The sequence below is a fragment of the Cebus imitator genome, unplaced genomic scaffold (genome assembly GCF_001604975.1).
Source record: "Cebus imitator isolate Cc_AM_T3 unplaced genomic scaffold, Cebus_imitator-1.0 Scaffold338, whole genome shotgun sequence".
NCBI classification, from domain to species: Eukaryota; Metazoa; Chordata; class Mammalia; order Primates; family Cebidae; genus Cebus; species Cebus imitator.
In genome coordinates this window covers 445808-462347 of record NW_016107653.1, presented here as the reverse complement: position 1 = coordinate 462347, position 16540 = coordinate 445808, and the positions used below count along the sequence as shown (strand labels likewise).

Genomic DNA, 16540 nt, shown 5'->3' with positions numbered 1-16540 from the left:
TTGGATTGGCTAGTTAGTCAGTCACGTCGGTGTCACTTCGTCTCTGATTGGTGTAGCCCTCGCAGGGCTCCCGCGCCTATTGGAGGAGGAGGCTGAGAGGGGCGGGACGGCGCGAAGACAAGAGCGGGGCCCGAGGTAGGTGAGATTAGCTGAGCCACGCTGCGGGGCCCGGCGGCGGTGGGGTCGGACGTCGTTGGCCGCCGCGGGCGTGAGGGGTGTGGCAGGGTCGAGGGGCAGGGGCGGCCGCGGATCTCCACTGCCGGAGCTGGTTGGAGCAGGCGGGCCTGAGGCTGCAGCCCGGGTCGCCTTCGGGCGCCTCCCTGGGGAAGGCGGGCTCGGGGGTCCCTGGTGCGCCGAAGGCCGAGGTGGGCCCGCGGCTGCGTCCCCGACCTTGGGCGCCTTCACTTGCCTGCCTGGGACCGCGCTGGCCTGGCATCGAGGTGGTAGAGGTCTGAATACAGTTATTTAATGCTTTCGTTTGGAAAGAAAATCTTTAGGCCGGACGCGGTGGCTCATGCCTGTAATCCCAACGCTTTGGGAGGCCAAGGCAGGCGGATCACGAGGTCAGAAGTTCAAGACCAGCCTGGCCAACATGGTGAAACGCCGTCTCTACTAAAAATACAAAAATTAGTTGGGCATGGTGACACTTGCCTGTAATCCCAGCTACTCGGGAGGCTGAGGCAGGAGAATCGCTTGATCCGGGACCTGGGAGGCAGAGGTTGCAGTGAGCCAAGATCGATCGTGCCCACTGCGCTCCAGCCTTGGCTACGGAGGGAGACTCCGTCTCAAAAAGGGGGAGAAAAAAAACTTTGTTTATCCTCCCTTTAATTTCTTATTACAAGGCGTGAATTTTTATTGTTTGAGACAGGGTCTCGCTGTCGCCCAGGCTGGAGTGCAGTGGCGTGTGATCACAGCTTAGTGTAGCCTTCACCTCCTGGGCTCCCAAGTGGCTGGGACCGCAGGTGCCACCACGGTTCTCGGCTATTTTTCTTTTTCTTTTTGGTAGAGAAGGGGTCTCGCTGTGTTGCCCAGGCTGGTCTCGAACTCCTAGGCTCAAGCATCCCGCCGCCTCGGCCTCCCACGGTGCCGGCATGACAGGTGTCAGCAGTTGAGCAGCGTTGAAGTCTCAGAAGTGGGGTTTGTGTGGCTGACTCTGCCCTCCCCCTTGGGCATTGGCAGTGCCAGGGTCCTTGTGGGTGAAGGAAATAAGGAGATGATCAGAGTATGATTCCACAAATCACGTGGTTTTCTGTCAAAGAGAATTTGTTTCTCGGTTTCACAGTGCTCAGGGGAGGCAAGAGGAAGAGGCAAAGACTCCTGGCAGGGAAGTAGGCGCTCTGTGGGCAAGGTGCATTGTCCACAGGGAGGCGAGTGCCAGAATGGGCAGGTCCAGTCGCTCCACTGGGATGGAGCAGGCCTCTGGAAATGAGGTCTGGTTAGAGTTGACGATCTGCCTTAATAGCCACAGAGAGCAGGAGCGCAGCAGCTCTCTGAGAGGCTGGGACGGAGGACCAGCTCCCGGGCCAGCAGAGTATTGCTTGCCTCAAAGCAACTGCCCAACCTTCAAGTTGGTCTGTATTGTTGCAGTCCAGGAGTTAAGGTCAGTAACTCACATAAGGGAGTGTCTGAGAAGGTTTAAGAGGCATTTCCACTTGAGGCCTCACAGATGTGGTCTGATAAGACATCACGCTCATAGTCTGATGTTTTGGTGCTAGGAATCACTTCAAAGCCACACAGCAGGTCCCAGGCCTGAGGCAGAGGAGGGAGTCCACCTCGGAAGGGTGGGAACAGCTCCAGGCCAGGACCACAGCACTTCCGGAGTCTGGTTTGTGAGACTGACAGCTCTGGTGTGACCGTCCACACTCACCTAGCAGTGCCTAACAGCAGCTCTTCCCCGAAGTCATGGCTCAGCTGGGGTGCTGTCGGAAGAGGCACCGGTCTGTCTTGGGCCTGCCCCTTGCCTACCGAGGCAGCTCCCTGTGCGTGGCCTTCACCCTGGTGGAGGGACGGGTTGGTCACACCCCTGCCCCTCGCAGAGGTGGGAGGACAAAGGCATGCATGGGGCTGTCTGTGGAGCTTCCAGGCCAGTGTCGGACATAACAGGTGCTTGGTGGTAAATGGAAAATATTCCAGGAAACTTGTGAAAGCACGGTAAGCAGACCATGGTTTCGTTCAGAAACTCTGGGAGGTGTAGGAACCACTACACCAGGGTCTTGCAGCGGGAAGGAGGCTGGGCTCAGCTCTGGACAGGGCATGGGCTGGCGGGGCTTACGGCTCCAGAGCAGGGCAAGGTCAGAGGAGGGAAGGCTGCGAAGCAGAACCCGCAGGAGTGAAGGGGATTCAGCTTAAACTCACCTGCCAGGAGATCAGGCCGCCCTGGGGACAGTGTAAGATGAGGAGCTCCATCAGCTGTCAAGGGCAATGGGACACAGGGAAGGAGGTCCTCGCTAAACTGACTGAGCCAGGCCTGTTAAATTGAGTTCTCACCAGGATGTGCACAGCGCCCAGGAGGAGCTCAGGAGCCATGCTGCCATTGCCAAGCAGGGAGCCTGTTACCTGTCAGTGGGCACTCTGCTTCCAGGCGTCTTGGCCCGTGTTGCAGAGGCCGGAGATGCTGCAGCCACGCGCTGGCCTTTCTGGTGCTCGTGCATGTCCTGCTGCTTGGCACAGTCCGAGTTGCATATCCAGATCCAACCCGGGGCAGCAGCCTCCTCACAGCCCCCAGACCCGGCCTGTCTGACGGACACGGCTGCTCAGGGAACCGTCCCTCCAGTGCAGATGTGTGCTGGCGCCCAGGCTGTGTTCGGGTGGTGCCTCTGGTGTGGGGGTCCCCTACCAGCCCCGAGGTTCACACTCCCCAGGCTGCTTCCTGTTCTCAGGGCTTGGAGAGTGCCATGTTCTGAACACCATCTTCCCCAGCCAGGGAGGCCACATCTTTGACAGCACAGTGCCTTCTCTGGAGGTAGCATTTCTTTATTTGCCTTCTGTGCCCGGGAACCTAACTTCCTCACTCTGGCCAGCTCTGCCAGCAGTTTTGAGCTGGTCCAGCACCCCACTGCCATGCCTTGGCCTGCGCCTGGCCCTCCAGGGTGGCTCCTTGCCAGTTCCCGTCAGGCTGCCTGGGCAGCCAGGCCTGGGCACTTTCCTGTCCCTTGTTCAGAAAACCCACAGGCTGTGGGGGCCTGGAGCCTGGTACGCAGGCAGGAAACACATCGTGGAGCGCCAGCTTCCCTGCCCTGCCCGCCTCGAGGGTGCCTGGGGGTGCGCCTCAGCCTGCGGCCCCCGGAGTCCAGTCCATTCTCCACACCGTGCCTGTCTCCCTGAGCAGGCTGAGCATGGGCATGTGAGTGACCAGTGTGATCGCATCCAGGCCAGTGCCACATTCTGTGTGGTTCGAGGAAAAGCCTTCTCCAAGTCCGAGGCCCGCCCTTTCCTCTGCAGGATTTCGGCCGAGGCCACTGCGCCAGACCTCACTGGAGGACACGGACCCTGGACCCGACCCTCAAAACTGCTGCCTTCCCATTTCCCAGTGCCCTGGACACTCTTGGTCTTACCATTTGGGAGGCTGAGGGACGCAGAGTGGCCTGTCGGAAAGGCCTTGTGTGACGCCAGGCTGAGTCCTTGAGCAGCCCGCCGAGGCCAGAGGGAAGAAGAGCCGAGCTTCTCCCATGCTGGGCTGGGCTCGTGGAAGGGCTGCCAGCTCCCTTCCTGGTAGAGGCTGGGTGGGGTCCACAGGGCCTTCCGCCCGCCCGGAAGGAAGCTGTCTTCTGCTGTTGGCTGCTGAGACAGCTGGGGGCCGCCAGTGTTCAGATTCCTGAAGCACCCTGCAAATCCCAGACTCACCTTCCCACTCTTTCCAGAGTCCCCAGAGACACACTTAAGGGAAATTAAACTGCAGAATATAAGAGATGCCTCAGTCAAATCGGCTGGAAACACACGGGTCATGGTGGGCAGGCGCTCACCTGCCGCAGGAGGATGGCCTTGATTTTAGCACTTTCCACAGGGTGAATGTGGCGGGATTTGGGGGATTTTTCAAATGCGTCAGTGTCTGGAATGGGTTCTAAGCTACCAAATAATTCTTAGAGGTAAATTACAGACGTGTTGCCTCATCATAGCTAGACAGCATTCTCTGTACAGTGAAGTGTCTCCTCCACCCTCAGTGACAGACACCTCACAGACGCCACGGCTGCTGTCACTTCCCTGCTGCGCGCCTCCCACAGGCGGTTTGAATTGGCGAGTGCCCGTGCGTCCATTGTTCTGTCTTCCTGCGAAGTTATTCATCCTGGTGGTCAGCCCACCGACAGAATGGATTTGGATCTGCTGGACCTGAATCCCAGAATTATTGCTGCAATTAAGAAAGGTACATTTATTTCTATTTGTATAAAGTAGGTTTGTGATGTAAAGTGTGTGTGTGGGGGGGTGCACTTTAAAGAAGGCAAGTTAACAAAATGCTGGCTCTCTAAGCCTGAGGCTTCCTCCCTTTGCCTTCCTGATAAACCGAGGCTGGGATGTGCTATGGGATTTATGGGATTTTCAGAGGGTGTGTGTGTGTGTGTGTGTGTGTGATGTTTTCTTAACTGCACGGACTTCTTTCAGTTAATTTTATTTTTATCTAAGTAATACTGCATCTTGTCTGAAAAGTGAAATGGAGCCACATATAAGTCTTTTAGTTATTTTTTTTTTAAATATTTACATCTGGGCTCCTAAATGTGTTTCTGTTGCAGTGTTTGATTTGTCAGTGTTATTGATTACCCATGGTCTTCCTTTTGGGGGCGGTGAGAATTGAGCCTGCCTACACCCCATGTACCCCAGCTTCCTCTCCCCCAGCTCCCTGCACATAGTTAGAACTTAGTTTGGGTGACATCAGCTGTCGGGGCTGTGATTGGGCGCATACTGACCATTGTTGAACCTGGTGTAGTGGTGCGGGGGTGGGGGGTGGGGTCGTTTTCTTTCTTACAACATCTTTTTCCCCTGAGTTAGTAAATGCTCAAAGCTTAGGCCCCACTTGCAGCCCCCAACCCCTGCTCCCCATGCCTGTGGCCCAGCTGTCATCCAGAACACTCCTTCCATCCTCCATCTTCCCCATCTCCCTGGTGAGAAACCGGAGTGCACGCGGAGCCTCTGCAGCGGCTTGGTGACAGGGCAGGGCCTCACTGTCCTGCCCCTCCATCCTTGGCTGTTGGTTTTCATCCAACACCACAAGGCTGTTGGTGGCCTTGTGATCACAGAACGGCTGCAACAGCTGCAGACACAACACTTGCAGTCCAGGGACTTCCTTTCTCACCCATGTCTCTTATCCAGAAATGAGCGTTTCCAGAAGTCCCTGCAGACTTGGCAGCTGTGAAGGGGGCTGAGGCCGTGAGGCTTACCAAGGGGAGCCGTCCCCCCACAGCCCCAATCCCTGCCAGTCCACAGGGCTATACAGAGCCCTCTGGAGCAGGCTGTCTGCGTGAGGCCCGCTCCGCTGGATCTGGCGAGACCTAGGATGCTTTCTTCATTCCCACCTTTCCATCTCCTTGAGTTTTCTGTGTGGCCGTTCCAAAAATCACACCAGTGATGACTGTTTTCCAGCTTGATGGTTGTCTTTTCACTGCAGAATTCAGCGCACACGTGTTGAGGGAGGTTCTGATGCGACAGGTTTGAGCCTCTGGGCTAGGCAGAGCCTTTGTCCACCACTGCTTCCTCTCCAGTGCGCTTCCTCTCTTGCACTTCCCTGGTCGTCTGATAGGTCTGCAGCATTTGCCTTCTTTCTACGAGTTTGAAAGTAGAAAGTGAAGTACTAATCCACGTCCAAAGTTAACTTCTTTACTTTTCTCCCAAAACAGTAGGTCATGGGGATCTGCGCTTCTGTAACCGCTGCCACTGCCCTTCTGATTTGCACACACTCTGACCCCTGCCCTGACTGCCCTGCTGGCGTTTGGACCTGTGCTCTGCTTCCCTCCCAGCACTGCGTGCCCCCCCCTACCATGAACGTGGTCTCACCTGCAGCTCAGCCTGGATCCGTGCCTGGCGGGTGGGTGGTGGACCTCAGCGTTAGTTCTTCGCTGCCCCTTTCTGGAGCACTGTCTCCAGCTGGCATGGAACTGGGTGCCTGTTGCTTCTTCTCAGCACCTGGGACCTGCCCGTCCCTGTCTACTGGCTTCTGTTCCAGCTCATGTGAGGCTGGCACCTGCCCGAGTACCAAGACTCAGGGCGCAGTGCCCAGCAGCCCTTTCCTCTTGCCTGTGGGTCAGCCACACTCTGTCCAGGGTTTCCAGGGAGCAGGGGGATCCGGTCCCTACCCACCTTGCCCCCAGAATCGGAAGCACAGTGTTCTCACAGTGCTCTTAAAAGCACCTTTCGTCGCCATGTTGCCGTGTGTTATTACAGTCTGATGTTTTCCTGTAATTTATCTGTGTCATTTCAGCCAAACTGAAATCGGTAAAAGAGGTTTTGCACTTTTCTGGACCAGACTTGAAGAGACTGACCAACCTCTCCAGCCCCGAGGTCTGGCACTTGCTGAGAACAGCCTCTTTACACCTGCGGGGAAGCAGCCTTCTTACAGGTAGGTGGGTCCTGGCATCTCCGTGGGGGTCACATGTGGCTCCAGCATCTCAGTCCATGTGCTGCAAGGCAGGGGGCTGTGCAGACTCCAGGGACCAGCCTTGGGGCATGTGGCAGCTGCTCCAGCCCCAGAGTTCCCATCTCACTTCTCTTACACCCACAGGGCTGTGGTCACAGCATCGGGTCAGAAGATGGATGGGATGGACATGGAAGGGCTCTGGGGCCTCCTGGGAACCTTGCTCCTTGGGCCAGAGGAGAGGGATGCAGGAAGCAGGGGTGGAGTTGGTAGTCAGCACCCAGAGCCCCTCAGGGTCTAGCAGGGTGGGAACAGTGTGCTCTGAGGCCCTGGCCTTGGTCCCACCACCATGTTTGGGAAACCAGGCGTCAGCAGGGGAGGGAGGTGCCCAGCGAACCCCATGCTCCTGGCCAGGCAAGGTTTCCATCCCTGCCTCTGAGCAAGCCCCAGTGGGCAGCGGGGTCCTGCCTACCCTGCAGGTGGCTCTGTGGGCCCAGGCCCTAGGGAGGGCGCTGAACCGGGGTCTGCCACGCTGGGCAGGTGCCACAGCCACACACACGGTGCCATGGGCAGGGCTCTGGGCAGGCCTCACAGTCACGGTGGCCTGCCCTACCCGGCTAGGGTGCCCAGGGTGGTCTGCAGAGATGGGCTGCTCCTCCTGGCCCAGGCCCCAGGCCACGAGCACAGCCTGCACAGCATGTCCCACCTTGAGCCTCACCCTGAGGGGTCTGGGTGTCATGGAGGAGGCTGTGTGGAATGGCTCATCCAAGGCCCTTGAGCCACGAGGCTGTGACCAGCACTGCTCTAGAGTGGCGTCTATCACAGAGCACTGATGGCATGAGGTGTGCACTGTGCACATGCGGGAGCCCATCGAGGCCTTCAGACTGCTCAGCACCCCAGGGCACCCCAGCTGGACGGAGCTGCACCTTTTTCTTTAGGCGGAGGTTGTTAGGGGGCGCCTCGGGGCTCTCTGGAAACTTAGGCTGAAGGCGCCTGGTGCTGCAGTCGCCCAGTAGGGGTATCCTGGGGGCTTGTGATGGTGGCCCTGGGGCTCCCCTGACTCTGCACCTCAGGTCCACCTTCCCTTCCCGGCCAGGCCACCCCTCCCTGCCCTCGGGCACCTGTGCTCCAGCCTCCCTGCGCCTGGCACAGGCAGGCTGGCCGTGCCTCCCAGCCCTGCCTGCAGGCCCAGGAGAGCCAGGCCTGATGCCACCCCTGCCCTGCAGCACTGCACCTGCGCCAGCAGAAGGAGCGGTTCCCCGCACAGCACCAGCGCCTGAGCCTTGGCTGCCCAGTGCTGGACGCACTTCTCCGAGGTGGCCTGCCCCTGGATGGCATCACTGAGCTGGCTGGACGCAGCTCGGCAGGAAAGACCCAGCTGGCGCTGCAGCTCTGCCTGGCCGTGCAGTTCCCACGGCAGCATGGAGGCCTAGAGGCTGGTGAGCGGCCGCCCCCTTCCCTGGGGTCTGGGCAGGTGGGGGGCCCCTGCTTTGTACGGGAGAGCTTTCCGTTGAGGTTGGGGAGTGGTTGCCTCTCGGACTGTTCCTACCATTGCGTCTCCCTCCTCCTTCCCGTGCTGTTTGCTATCGCTCCTTCCAGCACAGGGAGGGGGTAGTGAGGCTGAGCTTGGCTGACAGCAGGAGGGGTGAGGGGGTAGGAACCCCACCGCCAGGCGCCTGCAGCCTGCCCTCAGCAGAGCTAGGCCCCCGGGGTCCACAGAGCCAGCAGTACATGGAGCGCAGCACGGCCCTTCTTACGGGTGCTCCAACGCCAGGCCGGGCACGCTCCTGGTACAGCACCATGAGCCTGTACGTCTGTCTGTGAAACAAGGGTTCCCTGCGTTGTACTGAAGCAGTCAGAGCGCGCCTGCTTGGGTCTCTGGGGTGTTAAAAGTTCATGTAGTTTTAAACTGTGAGCTCTGAGTAGGGGAAATGTGTTTCTTAGTAGCTCCTTGTTGTCGTAAGCTCCATGTGAACAGAGTGGCAGCTTTTTTCAGCAGTGGCGCCTTCAAGCTCATCTGCTAGGCTCACTTCCCACATGGGGCAGGACCCGAGGCCCTGGACCCACAGGCCCTGCCAGCCACCTCCTCACAGGCCTGACCTGCCAGCAGTGGTGTGGCTGGGAACCTCTCCACTGCCACCCTTATGTCAGCACGGTTCCTGGGACCCAGGGTGTGCTGTGCCTGCTGAGCCTCAGTGTTGGGTGTAGTGGAAGGGGGCTCCTGAGAGACCTGGCTGGGGACTGCTCACGCCACAGGCATTTTTGTCCCTGCAGCCCTGGGGAGGGCGCCCTCCTGGCAGGTGCCTGCAGCTGGTCTCGGGGTGAGCCTGGAGACAGCCAGAAGGATGGGAATTGGCCTTGAAAATGAGAGTCTCCCATTTATCCCACGGAATAGTTTCTGTGAGATAGAGGCAGGACTCAAGTGTGCTGGGAATGGGACGGGAGCTGCCCTCATTCTCCAGCGTCCTCTGTGCCAGGCTTCGTGCAAATGTGATTTGTGCTATGACTCCCCCAAGCCTCCATCCTGTTGGCCTTTTCAGTGAAGCCCACATTCCCCCCTGCTCCAGGGACACGGGAGCCTTAGGACACCCTCCCTGCATCCCCCAGCTATGCCCAGCCCAGTGACCGCTGCGGGCGGCGTGAGAGCACGTCGGCCTTGTGGGCTAGGGGCAGGGAGGAGGCCCCAGGCCACCGTGACCATGTGCAAGATTAGCTCTAAGATGCCGTCTCCTAGGGAAACAACCTTTTCCTAGATTCAATCTAAAGGCCCAATTTTTGAAAAGAAAGTGGCAGGCAGTCTCTGGAGAGATTCTGAGTCCTGTGCTTGAGCCATGTGAGGCCCTCCCAGGCCCGCAGGGGCCCCGCCCACCACTGGGCTGCCCACAGCCACCTCCCTGCCAGCGTCGCGGTGTCCTGGTGGCTGTGCAGCCCCTTCATGCATCATCCCAACAAAAACAGGCTGCTTGACCAGTTCCCCCTGCTTCCCAGCCTTCCAGCCCAGCCTCTCCCCAGCCAACAGGGCGGAGGAAGCGCAGGCCCCCGCCTGCCTGTGACCCCCTGGCTAGGGGCACAGCCACATCTGGGGACTCTGGTGGGGAAGGGAACCAGCCACAAAAGAGATGTGGCCTTCCAAGGCAGTATTTGTACATCCCTGGCCCCACATGGGCCAGATGCTTCTCAGAAGCTTAATTCTGACAGAACAGGGGGAAGGCTCCTGACTCTCTTTGCAGCTCTTCTCTATGGTTGAAATTCTGTCAGAAAAAATCAGATCAGAATGAAAGGTTCCATGGACACTCACCAACAGGCTGCATGCCACAGCGTGAGGTGCTGGCTCCCCACTGCTGCTGTGCCGCTGCGGGAACCGCCGAGACTGGACCGCCTTCCTGGCACAGTCAAGGCCTAGGCAGCTCGCTGCTTTTTTTTATTACTCAAATCAGTCTCCCCAAGCATTCCTGTTTTTTTAATTGAGATGTAATTTACATGCCATAAAATTCACTCTAAAAGCGTAAAATTCAGTGGCTTTTAGAAGCACAAAAATTCTGTGCCCCTCACCGCTGTCAATTCCAGAACATTTCCCTCACCCTAAAAGGAAACCCCTCCCCATGAGTGTAAACCCCCGCCCCCAGCAGCCGCCTCCCTTTCTGTACCTGCGGTTCGTCCCATCCTGGGCGCGCCATGCGAGCGAATCCAACAGCACGTGGCCTCGTGACGGGCTTCCTTCACTGGCATTGTGCTCTGGAGGTTTGCCTGTGCTGGAGCAGGCGTCAGAACTGCCTTCCCCTTTGGGACTGAATCATACTCCGCCGTAAGGATGGGCCGAATTCTGTTGGTCCACTCCTCAGTTGATGGCATCTGGGCCGTTTCCCCTCGGGCTGTCATGAAACGCACTGCTGTGGACACCGATGTGTGTCTTCAGGCGGGTGTCTCTGCTTGTGGGACTGCTGGGTCATGTGATTGGTGTTTAGCTTTTTAAGGAAGTGCCAGTTGTTTTCCGAGCTGCACCATTTTACATTCCTAGCAGCAGCGTACAGGGGTCCTCCTCCACATCCTCACCAACACGTGTCTTTTTAAGCCAGTTTTTTGAACTGAGCAATGGCACAGGTTCACGTGGAGCCCAGACTGCAGGAGCTTTGAAAGTGGAAGAAACATTTGCTCAGTGGGGCCCTAGAGGGTGGCTGTATGTGGGGCTCGGGGGCCATTTCCAGAAGGCGTTGCCCTGATCCTTCCACTTGCTCCCTGCCCTGCGGTGGGGGGACAGATGGGCACGGGGGGCATGGGGGAGGGAGGGGGCGTGGAGCAGGAGAGGCCTCCCGTCTGTGGCCATTCCAGCCCAGGGCCCAGGACAGGGGAAGACCTTGCCTGGGTGTCAGAAGTGGAGGCCCAGCCCGTGTTCCTCCTGGGGAGTCGCCTGGCTCCAAGGTGGCTGCCGGTGGGAGAGAGAACCAGCGCCAGCCTCCTCCCTCCCCGGGCCAGGGGGGAAGAACCTGTGAGGGGCAGAGAGTTAGAAATGGTGGGAGACATCTGCACTTGATGTATGTGGTGGCCACAGGCCATCTGGAGCCCCTAGGCACATCAGGCACTCTGGCTTCCCAGGAGCCGTCTACATCTGCACAGAAGACGCCTTCCCACACAAGCGCCTGCAGCAGCTCATGGCCCACCAGCCACGGCTGCGCACTGACGTTCCAGGCGAGCTGCTTCAGAAGCTCCGATTCGGCAGCCAGATCTTCATCGAGCATGCAGCCGACGTGGTGAGTGTGGGAGAAGGCCTGGGACATCCCAAAGACAAGCTGTTCAGGACCACAGGGGCAGCTATAGCCACCACGGCAGTGGGATCTCACAGTAGGACCAGAGAGACAGGGCTCAGCTCTGAACACAGCATAGGCCATGGGGGTTGATGGCCAAAGAGCAGGCGGGTCACAGGATGGACAGTGACTGGGCGGAACCGGCAGGGGAGGGGTCCTGGCCAAAGCGTCCTGCCAGGATCCTTGCTGAAGGGGGCCGTGGGGAATCAGACCACCCCTGGGGACAGTGGAGGATAAGGAGCGGATCAGCCACTGAGGGCGATGGGATTCTCAGCAGGGATTGCCAAAACTGGATTTCATGAGGACATGCACAGATGGGCCTAGGAGGAGGCTAGGAGCCTGATGGCAGTTTGGCAAGCAGAGAATCCTGGCCAGGAGTGGCTGTGGGCTGCAACATCCAGTTATGTCTCAGTCTCAGGCAGCTTCAAAGCATGGTCTAGAATGAGGATGCCCATATTCAGACTGACTTTCTTTGTTATCTGAAACTCGTGTAACTGAGCGCCTGTACACCCTCTCTCAACCCTGCCCATGACGACGGAGTAGAGAAGAGAAGCCCCAGGTGGGTGGCAAGGGCCTCCTCTGGGCTTCGGGCCCCTGGTCAGCTGCCCCTGACCACCGCCCTGAGAAGGGTGGGGCCTGCTCTCCAGGCTACTGCCCTGGTGAGAGAGCTGTGTGGGTTTCACCCCTGCCTCTGAGGGGAAGACGGCCCTCACTGGGGACACAGTCCTGGCACCCAGCTCAGACCGGCAACCTCAGATCCTTGACCACCACCTGGCTGCTGGCCTCCCTGCACACACTGGCTGGGCTTGGAGGAAGGACTCCGTGGCAGGGCCTTCCAGAGAGCAGGGGCCACTCACAGGGGGGCCAGTCAAGTCCGTCCTACAGCCAGGAAGCAGGCGAGAGGCCGGGACCCATTCTGGCAGCTGGGGCAGCAGTGCTGTGAGCTGTCAGCGTTTAGTTTACAGAGATCATTCCAGGGAGGGAGAAGTGATGAGTAGAAAAGATCCAGAAGGAAAGATGGGAAGTTTGGGATTAAACCCTGACCAAAAGCAAACAAGGAAATTCCGTCCTGAGCAGGGGGAGCAGCTGCCATGCCCAGCCCACCCTTGACATGGCTGTGGCTGGGCAGAGCCCCTAGGTCCCAGGTGGGCCTTCCCCCACTTCTCAGAGTTCCTATAAAAAAAACTTCCAAGTGAAACATAAGGCATATAAACTTTTAATTTAAAAAAATGTACAATAAAATACATTATGGCACACAACGCGAGAAGTTACACGTGGGAAGGGAGCTACGGGCCCAGCTCATGCCTCAGGTCTCCTGGGAAAGGCCACACCACACCAGGGCACCAGCTTCGGCCCAGCCCCAGCCCCAAGGCTGCGCCAGCTGTATAGTCATTAGTAGTGCGCCCCATGCACACAGATGCAGGAGAAATAAGAGTGCTGCGGCTCCACCGGGGGCCCTCCCTGCCGCCTGGCTGTCTTGGGCCAGCTCCGGGCCACACTCGGCATTCCCATCCTGGAGTGGGACCAGGTCGGGGTCACTGCAAGAGAAGGTGGAAGGTCAGGGCTGGGCTGCCAAAACCTGATAGTGTTACTAACTTCTGTTCTGGAAACAGCTCTGGGGAGCCCTGACCCCAAGTCTGCCCAGAGCAGCGGGTGTTGCTGGTTGTAAGCCTCCCTGGGGCCGAGGGGTCATGGGCAACTGGTGCGTCTTTGGCCTCCACTCCCTGGAGCGCCACAGGCCTGAATCTGGCATAGGGGAGGCCAGCGGTGTAGACACAGAGCCTTCTCTTGGTGTAAGCAGGGCCTGGTGCCATTCCCACCCCCCACTCTGCTGTGGCCCTTGGGCTTGCATGAGGATGGGGCTCCCTGAGCCAAGCCCCTCTTGAAGGCCCAGCCCTGCAGCTAGCAGCAGCCACCACTTGCCCACCCCCAGTCCCCCAGGTGCCTGCCTCCCGGGGTTGCAGGCTGCTGAACTCACGTTAGCGATAGCGTCTTCCAAGCCACTGCTGCTGCTGTCGTTTTCCACAAAAAGAGGCTCGGCCAGAGACGCCCTGGAGACGAAGCACAGAGTTTCACTCAGGGCTTGCAGGCAGGCCCTCAGGCATCTTCAGAGCTCCAGGTGTGACACCAGGGTGTAGCTGCAGACCTTGGACTTGGGGGGCCGCCTAGGGGTCCCTCACAGCCTCCATCTGGCCAGAGCTGCTGGCAAGGCCCATGAGGCCTGAACTGCCCTGCTTGGTGCCAGGAGCAGCTGTGCCACCCTCCCCCATCACCACAGCTCACCAAGCTCTGTGGTCAGAGGCCAGGCCATGCCAATGGCCCTAGCACCCACAGAGCACAGCAGCACCCAGAGGGAGGCTGAGGATACCTGCCTTCCTTGGGGGCCCCTCTCCTGGGAGCCGGTGGGCACAGGGCCATTTCTACCCCTTGGCCAGGCCAAGCCTGCTCAGAGCACAGGGCTAAGGCCTGGGGGCACAGGAGGCACTGGCCTTGGGGGTGTCTCCACCTGCAGCCCCACCCTGACCCCCACGTGGTCTCCCAGGGTGTCCCACGCCTCAGCAGAGGCAGGCGAGGCCTGACCCACCTGAGTAACAGCCTGAAGGGCATCAGGCCCCTGCCTTGCTCAGTGTCTGGAGAGGGTACATCCCAGGTGAACATGGCCACCACGGGCTAGCTTTGATGGCACTCTGGCCAGGTCCTGGTAGTCTTGGCACCTGGCATGGGGCCACTAAAGGAGGCGGGTGGTAGCTGCTGACCCGTGACAGGGAGATGCTGAAACCATGGCAGGAGTGGGAGCAGACCCCCACAAGGACTCAGGAGCCTGGGCAAAGGACCAGAGGAGGGACAGGGGTCCAAGGGAACCAGATGTGTGGGCCTGAAGCGTCTATAATTGGAGCCTTCACTGGACTGGGCCCAGAGTATGGGGGCTGCAGAGCTGGCATCATCAGCCCCCAGTGGGTAGGATGATTCTGAGTCAGACAGTCGAGGTGACAGTCCAAAGGGGGGCTGGTCATCTGGGGCAGGGGCTGCAAAGGCAATGGCAGCTGTCCCCACAGGACACCTTGTTGGAGTGTGTGACTAAGAAGGTCCCTGTTCTGCTGTCTCGGGGCATGGCTCGCCTGGTGGTCATCGACTCGGTGGCAGCCCCATTCCGCTGTGAGTTTGACAGCCAGGGCTCCGTCTCCAGGGCCAGGCGTCTGCAGTCCCTGGGGGCCACGCTGCGTGAGCTGAGCAGTGCCTTCCAGAGCCCCGTGCTGTGCATCAACCAGGTGGGTGGCAAGGCAAGGGTGAAGCCGTGAGCTCGTATTTTTAGCCAGGATGTGAAGCAGAGCTGGTCTGGAGGTGGGGTGGGTGACAGTGAGGTGGCCTTTGGCTCTCGCGGGTAGCAGCCTGTGCCTAACCATCGGGAAGACCCTCAGCCGCTGCAGCTGATCTGGACTGGGCTCTTCCAGGTGACAGAGGCCGTGGAGGAGCAGGGCACAGTGCACGGGCCACCGGGGTGAGTACAGCCATATGTCGCGTGTGCCTCTGCACAGGTGACGGGGTGCAGCTGGGCCGACGTGGGCAGGGTTACCCAGCCTTCTGAGCGCCAGCCCACCCGCTTCCTGTTTCTCAGGTTCTGGGATGAGCGCATTTCCCCGGCCCTTGGCATAACCTGGGCCAACCAGCTTCTGGTGAGACTGCTGGTTGACCGGCTCCGTGAGGAAGAGGCTGCCCTCGGCCAGCCGGTACGAACCCTACGGGTGCTGTTTGCCCCCCACCTGCCCCCCTCCTCTTGTTCCTACACAATCAGTACAGAAGGGGTGCGAGGGACACCTGGGACCCAGTCCCACTGACACGACAGCAGCTGCAGAACAGCCCTGCCTGAGAAGCCCTGACACTGGCGCTCCGGCCTTTAAAATGCTGTCTGCCTTGGCCGTGGCACAGCTGGGAATCTGGTTCAGAGCCCTCCTCCAGGGCAGCAGCTCCACTTTCTCAACTGAAGATGGTGACCACGGACTGATTCCCACCTGAGCTGGGCGGGAGGCGGGGGTGGGGCGCACTGTTCCACCCCTCCCTGGGTTTGGGGGCAGGCCTGGCTTGCTGGGCACCTGGTCCCCACTGCTGAGCTGGCCCTTGGGGGGCAGGTGATTCTCAGGGCTGGGGCCTGGAGGTGTCCCTACAGTGACCCCCTGGAAGCCCCGCTGCTTTGGCTTTCCACATGAAAGCCCACCTGGGGTCAGGTCTGAGGCCTGGCACCTCAGACCCCACAGCTCCCGGGGCCCTGCCCACCAGGGATCCCTTCCTCCACACAGAGCAGTCCTTGCTCCCCCTACCACCCAGGCCACAGCGGGGCTGCAGGCAGGTGGTTCCTCCTCACCCACCTCTGGGTCCTCGGCTCCTGGGGACCCCATCACAGCACACACTGTGCCTCTCAAAACTTCAATGTGTGGTACAAGGTGAAGAAAGCATATCCCACTGATCTCCAACTTCAGGGTCCAGGGGAGCCTGGGGGTGGGGGGACTGCCTTGTCTCTAGTAGTGTGGCCTGTGCCAGCACCACAGCCAGATGGAGGCGCTCAGGCAGTGCAGGGCTGGCACATGATAGGCTCATCAGTTAGCTGGGAACACAGTTCTGGGCAAGGAGGATCTGATGTTGAGAAAAAGGAGTGTCCCAGTACATCCTGGGTGCCCCCAGGCAGTCTGGGCATCCAGCTCAGCTCTTGGCCTGTTTGGGTGGCCAATCTGGTAAGGATATGGCAGGACTCCTGGCAGGGCCACCTGCAGACCCAGCCGCACACTGTGGCCAGACCTCACATCTGGCTGCAGATGCTGACATATCTGCCTAGCGGCGAGAAGTGGCATGGCCTCCTCATGGGCAGAGCAAGGACCCTCTTGATTTCCCACAGCAAACCTCCTCCACCCCCAAGTGCCCCCATGTGCTGCCTGGCACCGAGCAGGCCTTTGACAAATAAACGGCGAATGGATGCAGTTCCAGGACCTGCTTCTTGCTGTCTGACTGCCACTCCTCTAAGTAATTTATGCACATGGAAGTGTGTTCTCTTCACAGCTCCTGGGGACAGGTACTGTCACTACATCTCCACTTGCAGGCAGGGAAACTGAGGCCCAGAACTGTCAAGTGGCTTGACTCCTCCCACAGCACAGAGGCAGAAATTGTCACCCCCCCCATCCCATGTGCA

At 59.3% G+C, this 16540-nt stretch overlaps 2 protein-coding genes across 15 annotated transcripts in view; one reads left to right on the top strand and one right to left on the bottom strand.

Moving 5' to 3' along the window:
- The first annotated feature begins 160 nt into the window (after positions 1–160).
- On the top strand, positions 161–16379 carry XRCC3 (X-ray repair cross complementing 3). The gene is made up of 9 exons (XM_017505364.2): positions 161–440; positions 4161–4360; positions 6407–6544; positions 7786–7998; positions 11153–11307; positions 14418–14630; positions 14814–14860; positions 14978–15972; positions 16094–16379. Exons 2-8 carry the CDS (start codon positions 4306–4308, stop codon positions 15195–15197), a joined length of 1041 nt encoding a protein of 346 aa, XP_017360853.1. The 5' UTR covers positions 161–440; positions 4161–4305; the 3' UTR covers positions 15198–15972; positions 16094–16379.
- Positions 12557–16540, bottom strand: part of KLC1 (kinesin light chain 1) — a 64241-nt gene continuing 60257 nt past the window's right edge. For 12 of the 14 annotated variants that reach the window (XM_017505325.1, XM_017505333.2, XM_017505335.1 and 9 more), the window contains 2 exons: positions 13340–13412; positions 12562–12899 (listed from right to left, as the gene is read on the bottom strand). In XM_017505325.1, coding sequence (XP_017360814.1) covers positions 13341–13412 — 72 coding nt within the window. In that variant the 3' untranslated portion in view covers positions 12562–12899; position 13340. Of the gene's footprint in view, positions 12900–13339; positions 13413–16540 lie in introns of all 14 variants that reach the window. The other 2 variants (XM_017505337.1, XM_017505336.2) reach the window with 1 other exon arrangement.

Coding starts and splice junctions, on each gene's coding strand:
- XRCC3 (XM_017505364.2), top strand. CDS start 4,306: ATGGATTTGGATCTGCTGGACCTGAATCCCAGAATTATTGCTGCAATT. Junction 4,361..6,406: donor TATTGCTGCAATTAAGAAAG/GTACATTTATTT, acceptor GTGTCATTTCAG/CCAAACTGAAATCGGTAAAA. Junction 14,631..14,813: donor CCGTGCTGTGCATCAACCAG/GTGGGTGGCAAG, acceptor GGGCTCTTCCAG/GTGACAGAGGCCGTGGAGGA.